The sequence below is a fragment of the Halichoerus grypus genome, chromosome 6 (genome assembly GCF_964656455.1).
Source record: "Halichoerus grypus chromosome 6, mHalGry1.hap1.1, whole genome shotgun sequence".
NCBI lineage: Eukaryota > Metazoa > Chordata > Mammalia > Carnivora > Phocidae > Halichoerus > Halichoerus grypus.
In genome coordinates this window covers 117,774,181-117,795,751 of record NC_135717.1, presented here as the reverse complement: position 1 = coordinate 117,795,751, position 21,571 = coordinate 117,774,181, and the positions used below count along the sequence as shown (strand labels likewise).

The 21,571-nt window shown below is 41.0% G+C and overlaps 1 protein-coding gene across 5 annotated transcripts in view; it reads right to left on the bottom strand.

The window, feature by feature from the left end:
• SCN8A (sodium voltage-gated channel alpha subunit 8) overlaps positions 1–21,571 on the bottom strand; it is a 177,014-nt gene that overhangs the window by 108,357 nt on the left and 47,086 nt on the right. For all 5 annotated transcript variants that reach the window (XM_078075979.1, XM_078075980.1, XM_078075982.1 and 2 more), the window contains exon 2: positions 10,491–10,820. In XM_078075979.1, coding sequence (XP_077932105.1) covers positions 10,491–10,766 — 276 coding nt within the window. In that variant the 5' untranslated portion in view covers positions 10,767–10,820. The remainder of the gene's footprint in view (positions 1–10,490; positions 10,821–21,571) is intronic.

Below are 21,571 nucleotides of genomic sequence, written 5' to 3'. Positions count from 1 at the left end.
GAATTATTGGTTGCAGTTTGAAAAGTCTTCTCATCTTTTCTGTGTCTTAGATACCATGCTAAAGATACAGCCTGAACCAGATACACATACACACACACACACACAACCCCAAAACACCATATACTAACTGCATATTGAGGCAGTGTAAAATGCTAGAAAATTATCTAAAAGTGAGAGTAGAAAACAAAAAAATCAGGCTGCAGTATACACTATAGAGACAGCATGGTATGGCAGAAAGACCATGAATATTAAATCACACATACCTGCGCCTGAAATCTGGCTCTACCACACATTAGCTCAGGGAATCTAAGCAATTAAGATTTCTGAGCCACAATATTTTCTTACTTATAAAAACACGCAACATTCTACTGACAGCTTCTTAATGTTGGTAACCCTTAAGGACTGCAGAAAATTGAGTCAATAATGATATCTAGAATTTGGGTAGTGTCATCTCCTAAAGTAGTAGATGAAAGGAGGAAGTTTGAGGGGAGAAATGGAGCTCAGTACTGAACACACTTAGTTACCTGTGGGAAACCCAGCTAGAAATGCCTGGCAAGGTGCAGGTTGGAGATACAGATTCAAGAGTACTGAGAGAATGGGTGACATCACCCAGGGAGAGTGTGCCAAATGAGAGGAACACGGGTACGGAACTGGGAGAACACCAACACTTAAGGGAGAGGTGCTGGAAATGGAAGAGAAGGAATGATCGGAGATATAGGGAACATTAAGCCAAGGAAAAGAAGAACTGCAAGAATTAGGGAGTAATCACCAGTATCAAATACAGTAGAGAGATTCGGTGGGATAATATGTAAAACAATGTCTGATAAATTTGGCAATTTGACATCACAGAGGATCTTAACTTGAGAATGTCAGCAAGAGGTGAGGATGCAGTCAGGCTGCAAGGATGGGGAAGCGGATGGGCGGTGTGCAGCTGGTGATGGTGAGTAAAGGCTACTCTCTACAAGTTTCAATGCAGGAGAAGAGAAGTTAGACTAGCTGGTGATACGGGCTCAAGTGAGGGCTCATTAGAATGGGAGAGGTGTTGGGAGTGCTTATAGGCTGCGGACAAGGAACCAGGATGAAAAGGGAAAGACTGACAGACCAGAAAAGTGAGAGTGAAGTTCTAGAGAAGGTTGGAAGGCATGGGTGGGGTCAAAGGCAAAGGAAGAGGGACTGGCCTTGAACAGTAGACAGGGAACCTCATTGTCTGAAACTGGAGGGATCTTTTATTCAAACTTGCTTCCACAGGCCAAACTTTGTAACCTCAACAAAGTGTCTGGAACAGGAGTGCCTCTTCAGAGCTGGTATGGAAAATTCTACTGCTAGGTTCAGATTTGGCAGAAATTGCCATATAATGGGGCAACCCTAATTTTGAACTGTGTCAAACAGGGTTAAATGTAAAGAACAATATGTAAGGAATTTACAACTCATGTGAATTTGGAAACAATTAGTAAGAGAAGCATTCCTCTGTATAATGATGCCACAGGCTTGTTCTCTTTGACTAAGAAAGGATTTAAAATATGGTTAATTATTGTCAGAAGATGATCAGTATCATTGTGATCTTGAGACGTCCTCCAACATTTCCGAAGGCCATTATTAACTAACCCATTCAACAGGTCAATTTTTATTAAAATAGAAGTATTTCACAACCCTAGAGAAACCATCAGAGACTAATTCCTAAAACTATCAACCAGTGTAATTTTATGGCTGAGGTGATTAGCTAATAACACACATTCTAGAATTCAGATGAAGGTGTCTCTTCTACACTAACATGGCTCAGAGCTTTGGAACTACAACTAGCACTTGTGGAAGGAGTTGAAAAGACCTGAGGCTTTTTTCTGGAGCAAATGCTAGGTTCATCTGCAGGTGCCTCTGTGACTCATGCTGATGCTGAAATGTACTGGACTCTTGCCTATGTAAAAATCGAAGACTGGCAAAATCTCTCAACAGAGTAACGATACTGGCTTTTAAGTAACTCAGAATATCTGCATTATGGGTCCTTTTAAAGATTATAATTTAGTGCTTGCTAAAGGCCTATTTAGGACACTGAATATTTAGACGGCAAGTAGCCTTTGATTCTTCTGTATTCTCCAGGTTTAGTCTCTTACCAAGTTAGAGCACCACAACCTTTCAAGTACCTGGGCCATATTCTCTTTAATGCACATACCATTATCTGTAATGATTTATGTCTTTACTTGTTTATTACCTGTCTCCCCAACGAAAACTAAGTTCCAAGAATAGCATAAAAGGCTTGTCTGATTTGTTCCCAAGGGCATGGAACAGAGGCTGGGTATACAGAAAACGCTCAATAACAATTTATCAAATTATCAAATGAATGACTGAACGCTGGACTCTGTCCTTAACCTTCCACAATCAATCACAAAATCCTATCAATTTATCTCTGTAACAGCTCTTGACTTCATCCACTGCCCTTTTCACTTCTACCATTATAGTTTGGACTCTCATCACCTCACAGCTCGTCTCTTTCCCTCTGGTCCACCCTACATACCACATTCCCCTCCCTAAAGCTCTGCTTCAATCACATATCCGCACTCCCAACACCTCCAGTAGTTCTCTGCTGTTTATCGAGTAAAGACCAAACTTCCTCGTCTCACACTGAGTCCTCCGTGATCTGGCTCCAGCTCCCCGTCCCCAGCCTAATCTCCCATGGTTCCTCACTCATTTCCCCACATTCCAGTCAAATCAGACTACTCAGTGTTTTCTTCCATTGTCCTACATCCTTGTCTCTGAGCCTTTGCTCGCATTGTTCTTTCTGCCTAGAACGTTTCAGTCTATCCCTCTTTTCTAAACTCCAAAGCCTGATTCAAATACTACTCTTACTGTGAAGTAAGTAAGGCCCTTTCTGGGTTTCCCTTGTCAATAATTTTATCATACTAATCAAGGCCATATTATAAGCTACTTAAGGGTAAGGAATGGACTTTTATTAATCTTTGTTTCCCCAAGAGAACCGAACAGACCCCCTGCCCCACAATGCCTCACATAAAGGAAGTACTCAAGAAGTATTTTTGTTGAATAAATGGGTCATGCTTTATATGAGGCAACCCAAATTGGTATATATTCCAATGTCCATTTCTCTCATTTCCTTTATAGTCAGTTAATACGGGGAGGGTAACACAACTCATACAGCCAAGAAAGAAGCAAAACACTTAATAAAGGTAGACATGACATGATAACTTATAATATTCAGGAAATAACACCCTTTGTATAATAGACACATGATACCAATAAACCAAGAAGAGATTCAAGCACTAGGTGGAGGCTATGACCTTTGATAAAGTCTTTTCCAATTCTAAGTCTCTACAAGAGGAGAGATAAGACTGGTAGCATTTAACAACAGTCATCCAGCCCTCTGAAAATACCTAAAATGTCAGGAAAACTGTTTCCTGATCTACTTCCTCAGCCCCTAAAGGAAACTAATTCTTCGGGAAAGGAAAAGATATACTGGTAATCAGTCTCTTTTCCCTCGAGGGTTCAATTCATTTTGGTCAATGGGAAAATTTTTGTTAGAAAAAATATCATAATGTCATCTCTCATGTTCAAAGCACTCAAAAAGTACACAGTGTTTTCATATGCATTATCTCCTAAGATTATTTTAATCAACAGATATGGATTGAGCACTTACTACAGGGCAGGCACTGTTCCAGCTGATGACCACACAAGAGGATGAACAATAAACAAATAAATATATGGCAGGGGTTGCTAAGCTACGGAGAAAAATGAAGCAGGGCTGGAGCAATAGGCTGTTTTGTTTTATATAGGCTAGTCAAGAAATGATCTTCACAACAACCCAGCAAAATAAGTGGGATATTAGCTATTAGCATAATCTTAATTTCCTAAATTAGGGAAACTGACACACTGAATGGTTAAGTGACATGCTCAAGATCGCCTGGAACAGATGGGGATAGGATCAGAAACCAGATTTCCCAACACTTGGTCTATCGCTAAGGTTTTAAAGAGGATTTGGATGTGGGAATGTTCAACTAAATACCTTCCCCTCTAGAGAATAATGCTTGGAGGGTAGAAAAGCATCCCACACACGCACATCCTTAATCCATCACCCTGATGATGGCCTGCCTCCCACTGGTGCACAAGCATTTGCCTCACTTTGATTTGGGGGATAAAAGAACAGAAACACCATTTTGATTTTTTTTATATTGTTGCAAAATGGTTTTTTAAAAACAAAGTTTTAAAATATGTAGTTTTTATTTAGAACAGAAAGGAGCATCTAGGCTTATTGTGTAAAAGCAGGAAATGCAACACCTCATTAGCAATACTTCACATCACACCTAATGAACATAAACTCTCCTTTAGCAGTCTCTGTTCTGCACACCTGTTGAAGAGTGTGTGAAAATAGATTCAGCAAGGATTTTCTGCCAGGAGCACATGGGACTGCATGTGTGTGTGTGTGTGTGCCCATGTGGGCACGCACACGTGTGCACGTGTAAGGAGAAAATTGTAAACATTGCTGGGAACAGGATGCCCTGCTATAGCTAATGTGAATTAAATCTAAAAACCACTTTTTAGTAAAGGTTGGCTGAAGACCTTAATGTATTATAGAAATTCAGAAGGAGGAGGAATCAGTTCTGATGTAGAGAATCAAGTCAGGCTCTAAGGAAGAAGAGGCCCTAGGGCCTGGATGAATGGGTCGAGTGTCAAAAGGTGAAGTTAAAGGACAGTACATTCTAAGAGGAGGGAATGGAGACCAGGAGGCAGGGGACACTCGGGAAACAGGAAGTAGTTTGCCACAGCTAAAATATACTATGTGATAGACATATTGTGAAATACAATTAGAAGGATAGAGATATAGGTCCAACTCTCATCTTGCATTTATTGTAGGTAAGGAAATTGAAGCCCAGAGAAATTTGAGTGATTTGGCCAAGGGCAAACAAGGGGTAAAGGAAGAACTAAAATGGAAGTGTTTATATTGCCAGTTAGGAGCTCTTTTCACTATCCCATTCTGTCAGTAGGCTGGGGGACTGGGACAGATGGGAGATCATGTTTCCGTTAAAAGTAAAAATATGGGGGCACCTGGGTGGCTCAGTCAGTGAAGCATCCGACTCTTGATTTTGGCTCAGGTCATGATCTCAGAGTCATGAGCTCGAGCACTGCATTGAGCTCTGTGCTCAGCAGAGAGTCTGCTTATCCCTCTCCCTCTGCCCCCTCTCTCTCCCTCTCTAAAAAGAAAAAAAAAAAAAAAAAAAGAAAAGAAAAGTGAAAATATGTAGGGATGTTAAATAAATTGCCTTCAGATTACATGTCCAGCTGAATAGTTGCAGGAGTACTGATACTGAGCCCAAGTCTCTGGAATAGCTTGTCTAGGGCTGCTAGACTACTCAGCTCCTTCACTTCAGAAGGTAAAATACTGGAGCTAATACAGACACCATCCTTTCCCTCAGAAGTACTGCACTTCTTAGGACTGATCTGAAAAAGCATTATTAGACCATAGGGGTTATCAGGAATGTGAATGAAAAAGTAAGTTCTTCTTCCTGTCTCTAAATTTGCCTGCCTAGCTTCAGGAGAACTGAGCCAATGAAGCTGAGCATCAATTAATAAAACATTAGAAAAGTGGAGAACCAGAAATGCGTTGTAACAAACTAAGAGTTAGGAGGCATGGGTTCTAGTCCTGGCTCCACCACGAACACTGGTGTTGGCTTTTTAAATTTTTTTTGAAGAAGGGCTATACATTTAAAAAAAAAGATTTTATTTATTTATTTGAGAGGGAGCGATAGAGAGAGCATGATTGGGGAAGGGGCAGAGGGTGGGAGAAGCAGACTCCCCGCTGGGCAGGGAGCCTGACTCTTAGCTCCATCCCAGGACCCTGGGATCATGACCTGAACCAAAGGCAGATGCTTAATGGACTGAGCCACCCAGGTGCGCCTAATGTTGGCTTTTGACAAGTACTTCCCCTCATTAAATTTATAAAAGGAGGAGGCTGAATTAGCTAATGTCTAAGGATACAATATTCTAATTTTCTATGATTCTAGGTAGACTTCAATTTGCAGGAAAAGAGAAATGAAGAGTTGAAGGTAAAGTGAACTTTGGGAAACCACATATAATTTTTTAATGCAATAGCATGTGCCCTATTTAAAGGCACATCAGTCCATCCTATAATTTAGATTTCTGTTCATAAGACTTTCTTATAAGAGGGTATACCCACTGAACAAAAAGGACACATGGATCAATTACTAATTTAAGAAGTGGGAAAAGAAGTAGGAGCCAACTCTGAAGGCCTTTTTCAACCTAATCCACAGACTTTCTTGCTGCCCCACTTAAGATAGTTATCGGGGGGCGCCTGGGTGGCTCAGATGGTTAAGCGTCTGCCTTCGGCTCAGGTCATGATCCCAGGGTCCTGGGATCGAGCCCCACATCGGGCTCCTGGCTAAGCAGGGAGCGTGCTTCTCCCTCTGCCTCTGCCTCTCCCCCTGCTCATGCTCTGTGTCTCAGATGAATAAATAAAATCTTAAAAAAAAAAAAAAGATAGTTATCGGGAATATATGTGGCCATTTGAAATTCAACAAGTTATTATTAAGAATTGGAGAGATAGACACTTTTTCAAGTAATAGAGAGTCCTTGATTTGATTTATTACAAAAGCTTGGAAGGGGGAGAAATGAATTGAGAATTTACACGGATAAAATATAAGATTTCAGGGGCGCCTGGGTGGCTCAGTTGGTTAAGCGACTGCCTTCAGCTCAGGTCATGATCCTGGAGTCCTAGAATCGAGTCCCGCATCGGACTCCCCGGTCGGCGGGGAGTCTGCTTCTCCCCCTGACCCTTCCCCCTCTCATGCTCTCTCTGTCTCATTTTTTCTCTCCCAAATAAATAAAATCTTAAAAAAAAAAAAAAAGATTTCAAAGCATGAAAGAAGGGAAAACAAATAACAAAATTAAGATTTCAACAGGCTTAAGAAAATAGCAGAAAGAAAACTAAGAACAAAGGCATTCAGGAGAGTTCAAGTTCCTTAGAATGCCTATTTGTTTTTGCCAATACATATATAAAAAAACTTTGGAAGACCCTCCTAACAGTGGTTACCTGTTCAGGGAGACAGGAAGTGAGCAGATGAAGGAGAGGTGTAAAGGAGAGACTTTTTACTGAATATCTTCAATTGACTTTTTAACCATGCAGGTATACATCTTATTTTTATTTAATGTAAACAAACAAACAAACAAACAAACAAACAAATCCCCTAAATTCAATTATTTGCAAGCAACAGCTGAAATACAAGAAAGCCAAAGAAAGGAGACATTAGAACAAAGTACCAAGAGGCAAAGAAAATGTTATAGCACTGGGAGGTCTGAAGAAATCCAGAGAGAGGATAATCTAGACTGTTTTCAGGGACCAGCTGGGAGTGAAATGCAACACAGACAACATTGCTGAGGGCCTCAAGAAGCTTATGATAGCTCAAACCAGCCCCAGCTGGTTCAAGGGTATCTTGAAAATATGACACACAGGTTTATGTCCCTGTGTCCCTGGAGAGTATGAAATCCACAATGGGATAAAACCAGAACTCTACTGACAGGGAAGTAGTTTTCTTTCACCCTCTGAAACAGAGGGAAGGAAATGAGAAACCAATTTCAATGAGAACCATAAAAATGATTAATTAGGTAGAAAATGAGACCTATAAAGAAAAGATAAAGAAATCCACTTGTATCACTTAGCAAAAGAAATTCTGTTTTGCAAGAATTATTTAAGGCAGTTCATGAAAAACAAATGCAAGGGAATGTCCTCTTAAAGTAATTTCTACTCTCAGTATTTTTTGATTTGTGGGTTAATTCCCAGTGTGCTTCCTTGTAGAGGAGACTTTGCTAATTTGGCCTAGTGAAAGGCCTAGTTAGTAAGAAGTATTAGTAATGCCAGTGAAGATTTGCAAATAAACTTGAGCAAGCATATTATTAATCAACTAAAAAATCCCTTGCTGTGGGGTGCCTGGCTGGCATGTGACTCTTGATTTTGGGGTTGTAAGTTTGAGCCCCATGTTGGGTGTTGAGATTACTTAAAAATAAAATCTTTAAAAAAATCCCTTGATTAAAAGTACAATTAATACTTCTGAAGTGCTACTAATGTTCTTTCTTGTCACGAGTGTTAGTTTGTTTGCTTTATAATAATCATTAATCTATGCATTTATGTTGTATGAACTTTTCTGCATGGTGGTATGTTTCACAATTAAAAAAAAAAAAAAGATGAGCAAAAAAAATACAATTAAAGTTATCTTTTCCGCAAACTATTTACCCTTGTGGTGAGGCCAAAGGCTGAAGTCAGACTGTCTATCATGAAGAGCCAGTCCCCTAATAGAGCTCCATCAACATCTATCCTACCCAAGGAATGATACCTATCAAGGTTAGAGACCCACCCACTCTGAGGCCTCAGTCCCCCGATCCAGGGCCACTGAAATCTGAGGCGTTAGGAGAAAAGAGGCCACCTACAGGGCAGGACCAGGGGAAAAGGCATGCAAAGGGAAACTGGCTCTGACAACAAACAGCTCTATGTATTCTTCATATATTAAGTCAGGTTTAAGAAAGGCAGACTTACTTTGCATTTGAGTTGGAAAAATAAACAGTTAAAATAAAAGCAAAGAGGTTTTAGTAACCTGAAAGGTCAGGGTCCAAGGCAATCTTCTTATTGCCGTAAGAGTACTTTCTGAAAAAGTTGTTATCATTGGCCAACTCACCTAAATAGGCACAACCTAAACCCTGTGATTTGTCATTGCTTTGTACCTCTTCTAAGATCATGGACGTAAGGGTAGGAAAGAGCAAGAAAACATTTCTAAAAATATTTCAAAATTTTACAACGAATGAAATTTTTTTCTAAAAATAGCCTAAGATTCCATGTTTCCTTATTCACTAACCCAGAATGTTACAGCCTGCCTCTTTCCCCCATTTACCCCACTCGGCAAAGGCCCAGATTACAAAGTTAGACTTTAAAAAGGGAAGAGGAAATGAGGAAATCAATGAAAATTTATGAAAACTACTCAGTTCCAGAACTTGATGTGTGAAAAAGTCCTTAGAAATTCTGTCCAACTTCTCAGTTCTAGATGAGAAAATTTAGGCCCAGAGAGGTGACATGTCTTGCTAACGGACATGAACTAGTTTTGACAAGTTTTTTCTTTATTTACAACTTTCTTTTCCTGTAATCTATCTGTGGTAGCTTGAACAATACACAAAAGAGAAAAGAGAAATACAGATAATAAACATGGTGAATTATGGTAGAGTTAGGAGTGTTTACTTCTAGTCTACTGTTATTTCTATCATATCATGCTTTGTTTCTGAAACTTTCTATATTTTTCAGCTGCAACAGAAGTGAGTGAAGGACCATTTTGTGTAGACAATGTCTTAACTGCTTTTGCCATCCTGAGCCAAAAATGACTCCACAACTATAGCTAGGTCAAGAGATCTTCTGGTCTCATCTTACTTCTGTCCCATTATTAAGCCAAGAAACTAAAATTTCTTCCAAATTAAAAGATTGAAGGACAAGTTAGGAGAAGTTTATGAGGCAATTTTGTTAATAAAGAGGGTTTAGGTAAGCTTTATATTTGTGAATATGTAATTACACAAAGCCTTTTCTCCCCTCATCTGGAAACACCTATCACTCTAACTCTTTAAATGACATTTATCAAATGAGGGATCCCTAAAATGGTGTCTGATGTCATTCCTCAGTATGCAATGGCTCATTAGTTGGCTGGTGGATTAACCAGGGGTCTTTGTTTCTCCACCTGTTGCCTCGTTTCAAAAGATAATCATGAGAAAGAAACCCACGGTTTGGTCAAATATTTGTTAGGGGAGTTTGAAACTCTTGGCCAAATGAAGACTAGCATTTATTTCACTTGTGCTTCTTACCGGCAGGAATAACAGAATGGACTCTAATGGAAGAATGAGTGGTGGCTCAACCCACACACCTGAGTAACAAGGCCAAAGACCCGTGTCTTCACTGGCCCGGTTTGGTTTACTTTATTCTATTCCTGTCTTCAACAGCTATGATCTAATGTCACCAAGGGACAGAGAAAGTTCGGATAGAGTACAAATCCATCATCTCCTTTATATTAACAATAGGCTTTGTTGATATTGTAATAGTTACATCATCTTTATATCTAAAGATAGAATTTTGAATGTGTGTGGGAGAGAGAGTCTACCCGGCTATATCATCTTTCACTATGCCATCTTTCCTGGACTCTATTAAATAGTCCCATTGCATTTATGTTCTCTTTTGTTTTTGTTTTTAATCTGTTTTCATCTCTTTCTGATCTGGCCTGGAGCCAAAAACGGAAGTCTTATTAACAGGGTCGAGAAGTGTCAAGGCCCACAAATGACCCTGAGCAGCAATTAAACTGAAAAATAAACCCCATTAACCAGAACTGAAACAAAAGGTGAACTACTTATCCAAACTTAGGCAAAGGGACAGTTCTTTCTCCCCCGTCTCCCCCAAAGCCTGTGAGGAAAGGGGGTCTGAAGCTGGGCCGCCTCCTCCTCCAACTCACTTTCTGCGTCAAATAGTATGGGTCAAAGTCCTCCAGGGGAACTGCGACCAGGCCTTGTGGGATGTCCCCATAGATGAAAGGCAGACTCTTCCCTGCCTCCAGGTCACTGTTTGGCTTGGGCTTGCTGTCCTCATCGTCTTCCCGATGACTGCCTTCGGCCTTGGGTGGTTTCTTGAGCTTGCTCTCAGCAATGCGCCTCTCGATGTTTGCCAGCGACTCAGGGGTGAAAGGCTTGAAACTATCAGGGCCTGGTGGTGCGAGCAGCCGCGCTGCCATCTTCTCATCCTGCAGCAGCTTCGTTAGTTATGCTGCGTCCGGGACAGGTCAGCTCTGGAAGAAAAGGCAACACAGACAGCAGTAATCAATCGCCGCTCTGAAAAGAGGCCAGACCAAACCATCTCACTCTCACCCTTTATTCACAACCTCGGCAACACACAGTTGCTTCCGTGACATGGTTATTTTTCTCTTCAGAAAATCTGTGGCGGGAACGGGCTAGGTGAGGCCCGTCACCAGCCCTCAGGGGAATGGGTAGCCAGGGAGATGGAAAGACTGGAGGCTCCTGAATTGCTAGCTTTTCTTACTTACTTACACACCACTCACCGTTTCCAACCACATACGACTACAAAGATGCATTCCATTTCCCTCAAGGAACTTCTGTTCTAACTAATAAGGCATATTTAACATTACCTAGGGGCACATGTTGGCTTTGGAATCCTTATATGCCCAAGTCACCTTCCTTTCCTGGAACTCTATTCCCTAAAGAAATACTCTTCCTTCCGGGGCGCCTGGGTGGCTCAGTCGTTCAGCGTCTGCCTTCGGCTCAGGTCATGATCCCAGGGTCCTGGGATCGAGCCCCGCATCAGGCTCTCCCCTCTGCGGGAAGCCTGCTTCTCCCTCTCCCACTCCCCCTGCTTGTGTTCCCTCTCTCGCTGTGTCTCTCTCTGTCAAATAAATAAATAAAATCTTAAAAAAAAAAAGAAATACTCTTCCTTCCAAATACAACACAAGGGCAAACCGTCCCTCTTTTCAAATTTCAGTTTCGGAAAACACTAAACTTTGGAGGCACAAAATATAGATAAAAGAGCTTCCATCTACTTTGGCTCTTCCATTTCAAATTATTTTTCAATTCACCAAGATGTTTAAAGTCCATCTGGTACAGAGTCCAGAAGTACCCCTTTGATGACTGAGATCCCTCCAGGGACAACTGGGGGTGGGGCAGGGGGGAAGCAAATGGCAGAGGAATCTCCGAGAACTTCTGAAGCAACAGCACTGCAGTGCCCACCGCAGGGTGAAGGATGGCAGAGAGTCCCGCCTGCAGCCCAGAGGGGCTCAAACCAGGAAGGACACAAGTGAGAACAGAACAACAAACCAAACTTCGCTTCTAAAAGGAAAAATGAAGTAGGGCCATACTAGAGCCAATGATTTCTAAGCATGGGATTTGAAAAGCCCATTTCCATGTTCATACAGAATCCTGGGTTACTTAAAACATGCCTTGAGGGGCACCTGGGAGGCTCAGTCATTAAGCGTCTGCCTTTGGCTCAGGTCATGATCCCCGGGTCCTGGGATCGAGCCCCGCATCGGGCTCCCTGCTCTGCGGGAAGCCTGCTTCTCCCTCTCCCACTCCCCCTGCTGTGTTCCTGCTCTCACTGTCTCTCTCTGTCAGATAAACAAAATCTTAAAAAAAAAGAAAAAAAGAAAAAAGAGTCCACCTCTTGATTTCAGCTCAGGTCATGATCTCAGGGTCCTGAGATTGAGCCTCCTGTCGGGCTCTGAGCTCAGCACGGAGTCTGCCTGAGATTCTCTCTCTCCCTGTCTTCCTCTGCCTCTCCCCAGCAAACACACACACACACACACTCTTTCTCTCTCTCAATAAATAAATAAAATCTTTAAACAAAACACACCTTGAAACAGGGGAATCCCTAACATCAAAAACAACAGTGTTTGGTGCCTGTCACAAAAGGACCCAAGCAGGTGAGTCTTACCATGAAAGCTTTAGGGCTTTACCAGCACTTCATCTGGTGCTCATGGTGCTGCTTTTGCCGTTAGTTCTGTGAGCTCCACAAAGACAATCTGGGAAATTTTTTTTAAAAGGCTAAAGATTGTTCTTTCCCTCCTACTTAGCCCTCAGGGTCCACTTCAAGGCAAGTATTCATAAAACTCGAGGCTCCTCAAGAGAACAGTAGTAGAGTTAACTCTAAATAATTTGAGAGTGAAATACCCAAGGGCTCCTTTCATAAACGCACCCGCAGAGACCCCAGGTTTCTCTAGCGGTAGTGACTGCTAAGTGTTGCAGAGGCAAGTGTGCAGTGTCTCTGTGTGGGCTGGTCAGCTCACTCCCTTCCAGCATGGGACTAATGATGCTGGCACCACAAGTCGGCCCCCACAAAGACCAGAGAGCTCCACGCTGCGCTGGAAAAAACCCACTATTCCACAGACCGTGGGGTCCAAGAAATGATTTTCACATATGAAGCACAGAATTTTTGAGAAGCAAGGGATTTTACAGATACAGTCCATTTCATTTTATAGATTAGGAAACTTGGGGTCCTAAGAGATTGGACAACTTGCCCAAGGTCACAGGGCCAGGATAAAAATCACAACCAAAGTGCTCTGACTCTCCAACTCATACTTCTCTTCTTGTGACCAGTGCCAGTCACCCACCTTCCTGTCCTACTCTAATCCCCACTACTCCCAGCAGGAACAGTCTGGATCATCAAGTAAATCATAAACAAATGCCAATGGTTTTGCTGATCTAAGACTTTATTCAGAACGTTTTCCTCATGCTAGAATTCCTTTTCTCTCATTCCTTTCCTCCTCTCTATCTCTGAATTGTCTCCAGTAAATGCCCACTCCTCCACACAACCTTCCCACCAGCTGTAGCCTTTACTAATTTATCATGATCTTAGCTAACGTTTATCTACCACTTACTATGTTTCAGGCACTGTTCCAAGCACCTTGCTTCTATTAACTCATTTAATCCCCAGGACAACATATGAGGTATCATTATTCTTCCTTTTTAAGAGATGAGAAAACAGAGACACAGAGACATAATACAGCCTGACCAAAGTTACACAGCTAGAAAATGACAAATCAGGATTCAAAACATCCTATTTGCCCTTGTTTTGGCTCTTAGTCATTGTTGAATTGTATCCTATAAATTCCCAGAGGGCAAGCGTGGTGCCTTAAACTACTTCTGTATCCCTTTCACAAATGATAGGATTATGCTTGAAACCCATAATTAGTTCAAATACCTGGGACCTCTTGGCTCTCACAGTCATGCTCATTCTCGACCCTGGGTCACCCTCAGTTCCTATTTAGAGGACAAAGAATACTGCAAGAGTTGTTTCCACATGGAAGCAACCCAAGTGTCCATCGAAAGATGAATGGATGGGGCACCTGGGTGGCTCAGTTGTTAAGTGTCCACCTTTAGCTCAGATCATGATCCCAGGGTCCTGGGATCGAGCCCCACATCGGGCTCCCTGCTCAGCGGGAAGCCTGCTTCTCCCTCTCCCACTCCCCCTACTTGTATTCCCTCTCTCGCTGTCTCTCTGTCAAATAAATAAAAATCTTAAAAAAAAATTTTTTTAAAGAAAGATGAATGGATAGAGAAGTTGTGGTATACACACACACACACACACACACACACACACACACACACACACAGGAATATTACTCAGCCATAAAAAAGAATGACATCTTGCCATTTGCAACAACACAGATAGACCTAGAGGGCTTAATGTTAAGTGAGATAAGTCAGATAGAAAAAGACAAATACCATATGATTTCACTTATATGTAGAATCTAAAACAAACAAACAAACAGCAGAAATAGACCATAAACACAGAGAACAAACTGATGGTTGGCAAGGGGGGAGCAATGGGGGGATGGGCAAAGTGGATAAAGGGGAGGATGAGATATAGGCTTCCAGTTATGGAATGAATACATCACGGGGATGAAAGGCACAGCATAGGGAATAAGGTCAATGGTATGGTCATAGTGTTGTATGGTGACAGATGGTAGCTACACTCATGGTGAGCACAGGTTAGACTTGTCCAGTCACTATGCTATACACCTGAAACTAATGTAACATTCTGCGTCAACTATGCTCCAATTGAAAAAAATGAATATACTGCAAGAGGCAGTGACTGAAGATGCTGACAAAGCCTGTGACCTGACTGTACACCCCTGCGTTCTTCAAAGGTCAAGCTGACCAAGGCTAAGTCCTCTGCCTTTGTTTCTAGATCCTGTTTCCTCCCGCCTTCTCCAAGACCATGGTCCCTCAAGATCCCAGCTCCCCCTCACAGTCTCAATCTTTACTTTTCCTTTCCTACTTCTGTATCTTCTCCCTTTATATCTCCTGCCCTGCTCTCTCTCCATATGGCTTAAGATCCTCATTCCGTTCTATGTTATCCTGGTTCTATCTACAACTACAGTCTCTTCTTCTCTAAGGGCTGGCCTTCTGCACTCTTTCTGCAACACTCTTTTAGGGATCTCATCTACTCAACATAATCTGTACATGGGTGATTTTCAGATTTTGATCACCAGCCCTAATTGTTCTCCTGAGTCTCACAACTGCTTGTCACCATTTCAAAATTAAAGCATGTAAAACCATTCATCTCTTTACTTCCCAAACTGATTCTTTCTCCTGGCTTTCTTAATTCTGTTATTAGAGCCATCATTTTTCCAGCCATCTAGCAATGAATCTCAGTCATCTTTGTCCTGTCATCCTTTGCTGTCCTTGCCCAACCAGTGACTAGCCTTACTAATTCTTCTTTCTTCCGAGTTTCCACTTTCAACAGTATCACCGGCATCCAGGTCCTACTGCAACGGTCTCCACTTGTAGACCAGTCCTCAGACTACCAGGCACATCTCTGCTTCCATTATGTCATTTCCCTCCCTCAAACCTACCAGACTTATAGGACACCATCCAAACTTCTGCCACTCCACTGCCATTCAAGATCTTCTACAACTTTACACTTCTCAGACATTCTCTTCTACTCTTCCCTGCAAGAACATCTACTCTGGTGACTTTTTTTTGTTTTGATTTTCTAGGCTTTTTTTCTTAAGGTAGAACATGATAAAATATATAGATCTCAAGGCACAGATTGGTTATATTGGTTATTGTGTGTGTGTGTGTGTATATATATATATATATATATATATACACCTGTGTGTGTATATATATATATATATATATATATATACACCTGTGTAACCACCGCCCAGATTAAGTTATAGAAGATTGATTCTAGCAGCCAGACAGCTCTCTTGAGCTCTTTTGTCAATAAGCACCACCATGACCACTAACCTAGCAAAGGCTAGTCTGCCATCTATCTCTATCTCATCTATCTAGATTAGTTTGACCAGTTCCTGAACTCATATAAGTAGAATATAAAGTACTCTTCAGGGTCTGGGTTCTTTCACTCAACATCTCTTCTATGAAATTTATCTTTGTTGTGTCTGTACCAGTACTTCATTCTTTTTATTGCTGGGCAGTAGTCCATGTATGAAACCAGCCCAGTTTATCCATTTTACCTTGATAGACATTGAGGTTGTTTATTGTTTTAGGTTATCATGGACAAAAGCTGCTAAGGACATTTTTGCACATGTCTTCTGGTGGCCGTATGTGCTCATTTCTCTTCAGGTAGAAACAGGAGTGGAATGCTGGGGTTAAAAGAGGACATGTGTTTGTCTCATTTGATAGTACCTCCAGAAATGTAAGAGGGTTCTAATTGCTCTGTATCTTCACCAAACTTAGAAATGACAGTCTTCTTTATCTCATCCTTTCTAGTGGGTATGTATAGAGGTACTGCACAGTTTTTTAAAAAATAATTTACTGAGGTGAAATTTATATAACATAAAATTAACCATTTTAGAGTGAACAACTCGTGGCAATTAGTACACTCACAATGCAGCGCAATTACCATGTCTATTTAGTTCCAAAACATTTCCATCACTCCAGAGTAAAACCCTTTACCCACTAATTAGTTTCTCTTCATTATTCTTCCTGTCCATTCCCCACCCCTGCCCTGAGCTTCTGGCAACCATCAGTCTGTGTTCTATCTCTGTTGATCTATTCTGGATATTCATACAAACGGAATCTTACAATAAGTAATCTTTTGGGTCTGACTTCCTTCGCTTAGCATGTTTTTGTTTTTAAAGATTTAATTTATTTATTTGAGAGAGAGAGAGTTCACAAGTTGGGGGGCGGGCAGAGGGGGAGGGAAAAGGACAAGCTGACTCCACTCTGAGCGCTGAGCCCGATGCGGGGCTCCATCTCAGGACCCTGAGATCATGACCTGAGCCAAAACGAAGAATGGGACACTTAACTGACTGAGCCACCCAGGTGCCCCTTAGCATAACATTTTTGAAGTTTATCCACAAGGGAGCATGTATCATCAGTACTTCACTCCTTTCTATGGATGAATAATGTTTCATTATATGTGTCATAATTTGTTTATTCATTTATCCATGGATGGACATTTGGGGTCTTTCCATTTTGGAGCTATTGTGAATAGTGTGTGCACATGTACTTATTTTAGTTCCTGTTTTCAATTCTTTTTTTTTTTTAAGATTTTATTTATATATTTGACAGAGAGAGAGAGGGTGCTCAAGAAGGGGGAGCGGCAAGCAGAGGGAGAGGGAGAAGCAGACTCCCCATGGAGCAGGGAGCCTGACGCAGGACTCTATCCCAGGACGCTGGGATCATGATCTGAGCCAAAGGCAGATGCTTAACCAACTGAGCCACCCAGGTGCCCCTCCTGTTTTCAGTTCTTATGAGTATACACCTAGGAGTGGAATTGCAGGGTCATATGTAACAGCATGTTTAACTTTCTGAGGAAATGCCAAACTTTTTCCACAGTGGCTGAGCCATTTTGCATTCTCACCAACAATGTAAGGATCCAATTTCTCCATATCCTATCCAACACTTACTTTCCTTTTTAAATTTTTTTTAATTTAAAAAATTTTTTATTACAGTATTACAGCCATCCTAGTGGGTGTGAGAGATGTTTTCATTGTGGGTTTTGGTTTGCATTTCTCTAATGACTAAAGAGGTTGAGCAGTTTTTCATATTTGCTGGCTTACTGGAGTTTTAATTTGCTTTTCTCTGACGGTATTGAGCACCTTTTCATATGTTTATTGACCATTTAGATATCCTCCTTTGTGAAATGCCAGTTTAAGTCTTTGGCCACTTTTTTCTATTGGGTCACCTGCACTTTCTTATTGAATTGTGGGAGTTCTTTGGATATTTTCCATACAAGTCATCTGTCAGATATATCTCAAATGGTTTTTCTCCTTTTTACGTTCTTAATGGTATCTTTTGATAAAAAGTAGTTCTTAAGAACTGAAAACAGGAGGGGCACCTGAGTGGCTCAGTTGGTTAAGCATCTGCCTTTGGCCCAGGTCATTATCCCAGCGACCTGGGATAGAGTCCCGCATCAGGTTCCATCTTCTCTTTCATGTTTTCTTTGTTCTGAGAAATCTTTGCTTATCCCAAGGTCATGCAGCTATTAGCCTATGTTTTTTCTTTTAGAAGCTTCATTGTTTTAGCTTTCTTATTTAGATTTCAAATAATTTGGAATTGATTTTTGTTTGTATAAGATAGAGGTCTAGGTTCTTTTTTCCCCCCCACATGGATATCTAATTGACCCAGTATCACTCAATAAAAAGGCTGGTCACTGCTATTTTCATTGACTTCTAAATATACTTTCATTTTTTTGTTTTAAATCTCCTGACCTCTTTCTTTCCTTTTCATCTAAGTTCTATTCATCCATTTAAACCAGCTTAAATTCTTCTTCTGAGGAAACTGTCTTGCAAAAAGTAAAAATAAACTTTTTAGATTTAGAAGGGAGTTAGAGACCACCTAGTCCAACTTTCCTTACTTTACAGATATGAGAACTTTCTAGTAAGCGAGAAAGGCTGTTATCTAACTGCTAATTAATGGCAGATGTAGAGCTAGGGCACAAGTCTCTTGGCCTCCAACATAATACTCTTTTCACCATACCACACAGCCTCTTAAGCAATGCACCTTGCCCATCATACCAACCCAGTCTCAGTTTTCTTCCTCTTGCAGTGCTAGCTAGATGAGACACCTAGCCCAGATGATGAAGGAACAATAAAAGTGACTTTTAGCCCTAACGGTTCTGAAAGAAACTGAACTGGACTCAAAGTTGGGGGAAAGAGATTATTAGGATTCCCTTCTCTTGGTCATCCAGGAGGATTAAGGCCTGAAAATATCAGCTGTGGCCTGTACCCACAACTAGAAATGAATCTAAATTAAGGGGAGAGTCGTAGAAGAGGAAAGGAAAACTGGCTTTGGAGTGGTTCTAACAGGGATGAAGGAAGATAAGTCATTCAGGAGGAATTGTTAACAGCAACATTATAGGCAAGGGTACTCAAGAAAAATGTTAACAGGAGGGTCAAATAGCAAGTAGTGTTAAAAACTTGTCTCTGACTTGAAAAAAAAGAACAAAGTTGGGGGACTTATACTTTACAATAGCAACGATGACTACAAAGATACAGTCACCAAAGCAGGTGGTCCTGATGAAGGATAAAAGCAGAAAAATGTCCCCCTGTAGCCCAGAAGGCTGACTTACAGCCTGTACAGTTTCCATAAGGATCAAATACGTGCTGGCTGCTACCTTCTTAAAGAATCTCATGACTGCCTGTAAATCTCACCAATAGTTAATATCAAACTGAACGATAAGCATCAGAGAAATCTTGTGAAAGTAGTTTTACGAGTAGAAATTCAAAGAAGACATTTATGATCTAATACTCTCTGCATGACCCCACCCCGTTGAGCACTCAGCATGTTAACGACCAGCCTCACACAGCAAAAGTGCAGCTCTCTCTGCCCACGGGTCCTGTCCCCGCGCTACTTGAATAAACTAAGTTGCACCATACAACGTCTCAGGAATTCTTTCCTGGCTGTTGCAGTCCACCATCCCGTAACAGTACTGGTATAAAGATAGACATATAGACCAATGGAATGGACCAGAAACAAACCCTCATATATATGGCCAAATGATTTTCAACAAGGGTGACCAGACCCTTCAATGAGGAAAAGGTCAGGTTTTTCAACAAATGGTCCTGGGAAAACTAGATATCTATATGCAGAAGGGTGAAGTTGGACACTTATTTACACTATACACAAAAATTAACTCAAAATGGATTAAATATCTAAATGCAAGAGCTAAACCTATAGACCTCTTTAGAAGAAAATGTAGAGGGAAATCTTTATGACATTGGATTTGGCGAGGATTCCTTGCATATGACACCAAGATCACAGTAACAACAACAAAACAGATATAACTGGACTTCATAAAAAAAAAAAACCTTTGTGCCTCAAAGGACACTATCAAGAGAGTAAAAAGGCAACCCACAGAATGGAAGAAAGTATTTGCAAATCATGTATCTCATAAAAGATTAATACTCAGACTATATTTAAAAAAATCCTACGACTCAACAACAAAAAACAAACAACCTAATTAAAAAATGGACGGGGTGGGGGGTGTTGCACGTGGGTGGTTCACTCAGTTAAGCGTCTGTCTTTGGCTCAGGTTATGATCTCAGGGTCCTGGGATCGAGCCCTGCATCGGGCTCCCTGCTCAGCGGGGAGTCTGCTTCTCCCTCTCCCTCTGCCCCTCTCTCTGCTCACGCTCTCTCTCAAATAAATAAAATCTTTAAAAAAAAAAAAAGATTCTCACTGCCTCTCCCTCTACCCCCCAACCATGCTCTCTCTCTAAAATAAATAAATCCTTAAAAAAAATGTACAGAGGACTTGAATAGACATTTCTGCAAAGTAGACACACAGATGGCCAATAACCACATGAAAAGGTGCTCCACATCATTAATCATTAGGGAAATGCAAATCAAAACCACAATGAGATCAACTTCACACTCACCAGAGTGGTTAATATAAAACAAAACAAAACAGAAAATAACAAGTGTTGGTAAGAATGTGGAAAAATTGGAACCCTTGTGCTGTGTATGGCAGTCCCTCAAACAATTAGACATAAAATTTATGTCTAATTGCCACCACAAGATTCGGCAATTCCACTTTTAGAATTATACCCAGAGTAATTGAAAGCAGGGACTCAAACAAATATTTGTACACCCATGGTCACAGGAGCATTACTCACAATAGCCAAAATGTGGAAGCAACTCAAATGTCCATGGATAGATAATGAATGGATAAACAAGATGTGCTATATCCATATAATGGAATATTATTCAGCCTTAAAATGTAAGGAAATTCTGGGGGCACCTGGGTGGCTCAGTCAGTTAAGCATCTGCCTTTGGCTCAGGTCATGATCTCAGGGTCCTGGGATTGAGTCCCGCCTCAGGCTCCCTGCTCATTGGGGAGTCTGCTTCTCCCTCTGCCCCTCCCCCCTGCTCATGCTCTCTCTTTCAAATAAATAAATAAATAAAATCTTTTTTAAAAAAGGACAAATACTGTATGATTCCACTTATATGAGGTACCTCTAGTCAAATATATAGGAACAAAAAGTAGAATAATGATTACTGGGGGCTGGGGGAGGGAGCAATGAGAAATTATCTAAATGGGTACAGAGTTTCAGTTTGGGATGATGAAAAAGTTATGCAGGTGGACAGTGGTGATGGATATCCAACAATGTGAATGTATTTAACACCACCGAATTGTACATTTAAGATGGTAAATTTTATATTATGTATATTTTACCACAATTTTTTAAAAAAGAAAAAAAAAGGAAACAATACATTTACTGTGCTCCCTACTATATGCCAGAAATTATATTGATGATCAATGTAACTCCCTGCCTTCAGGGACCTTTAAAGTCTTCTGGGGGTGGCAGACAAGTAAACAGGTACAGTATGATAAATCTAATAAAGTAAAATGGGCTTTTATAGACATGCACAAGCAGAACACCTAATCTAGTTCGGAGAGATAAAGGAAGGCTTTCTGGAGAAAGTGACATCTCAGCTAAAGCCTGAAGGATGGCTGGTGGAGTGGGGGATGGCAGGAAAATGGATAGAGCTTTGCAGGAAGAAGAAACAGCATATACAAGAGACTACAGACAAGGGAGATCAAGCCATTTGAGTAC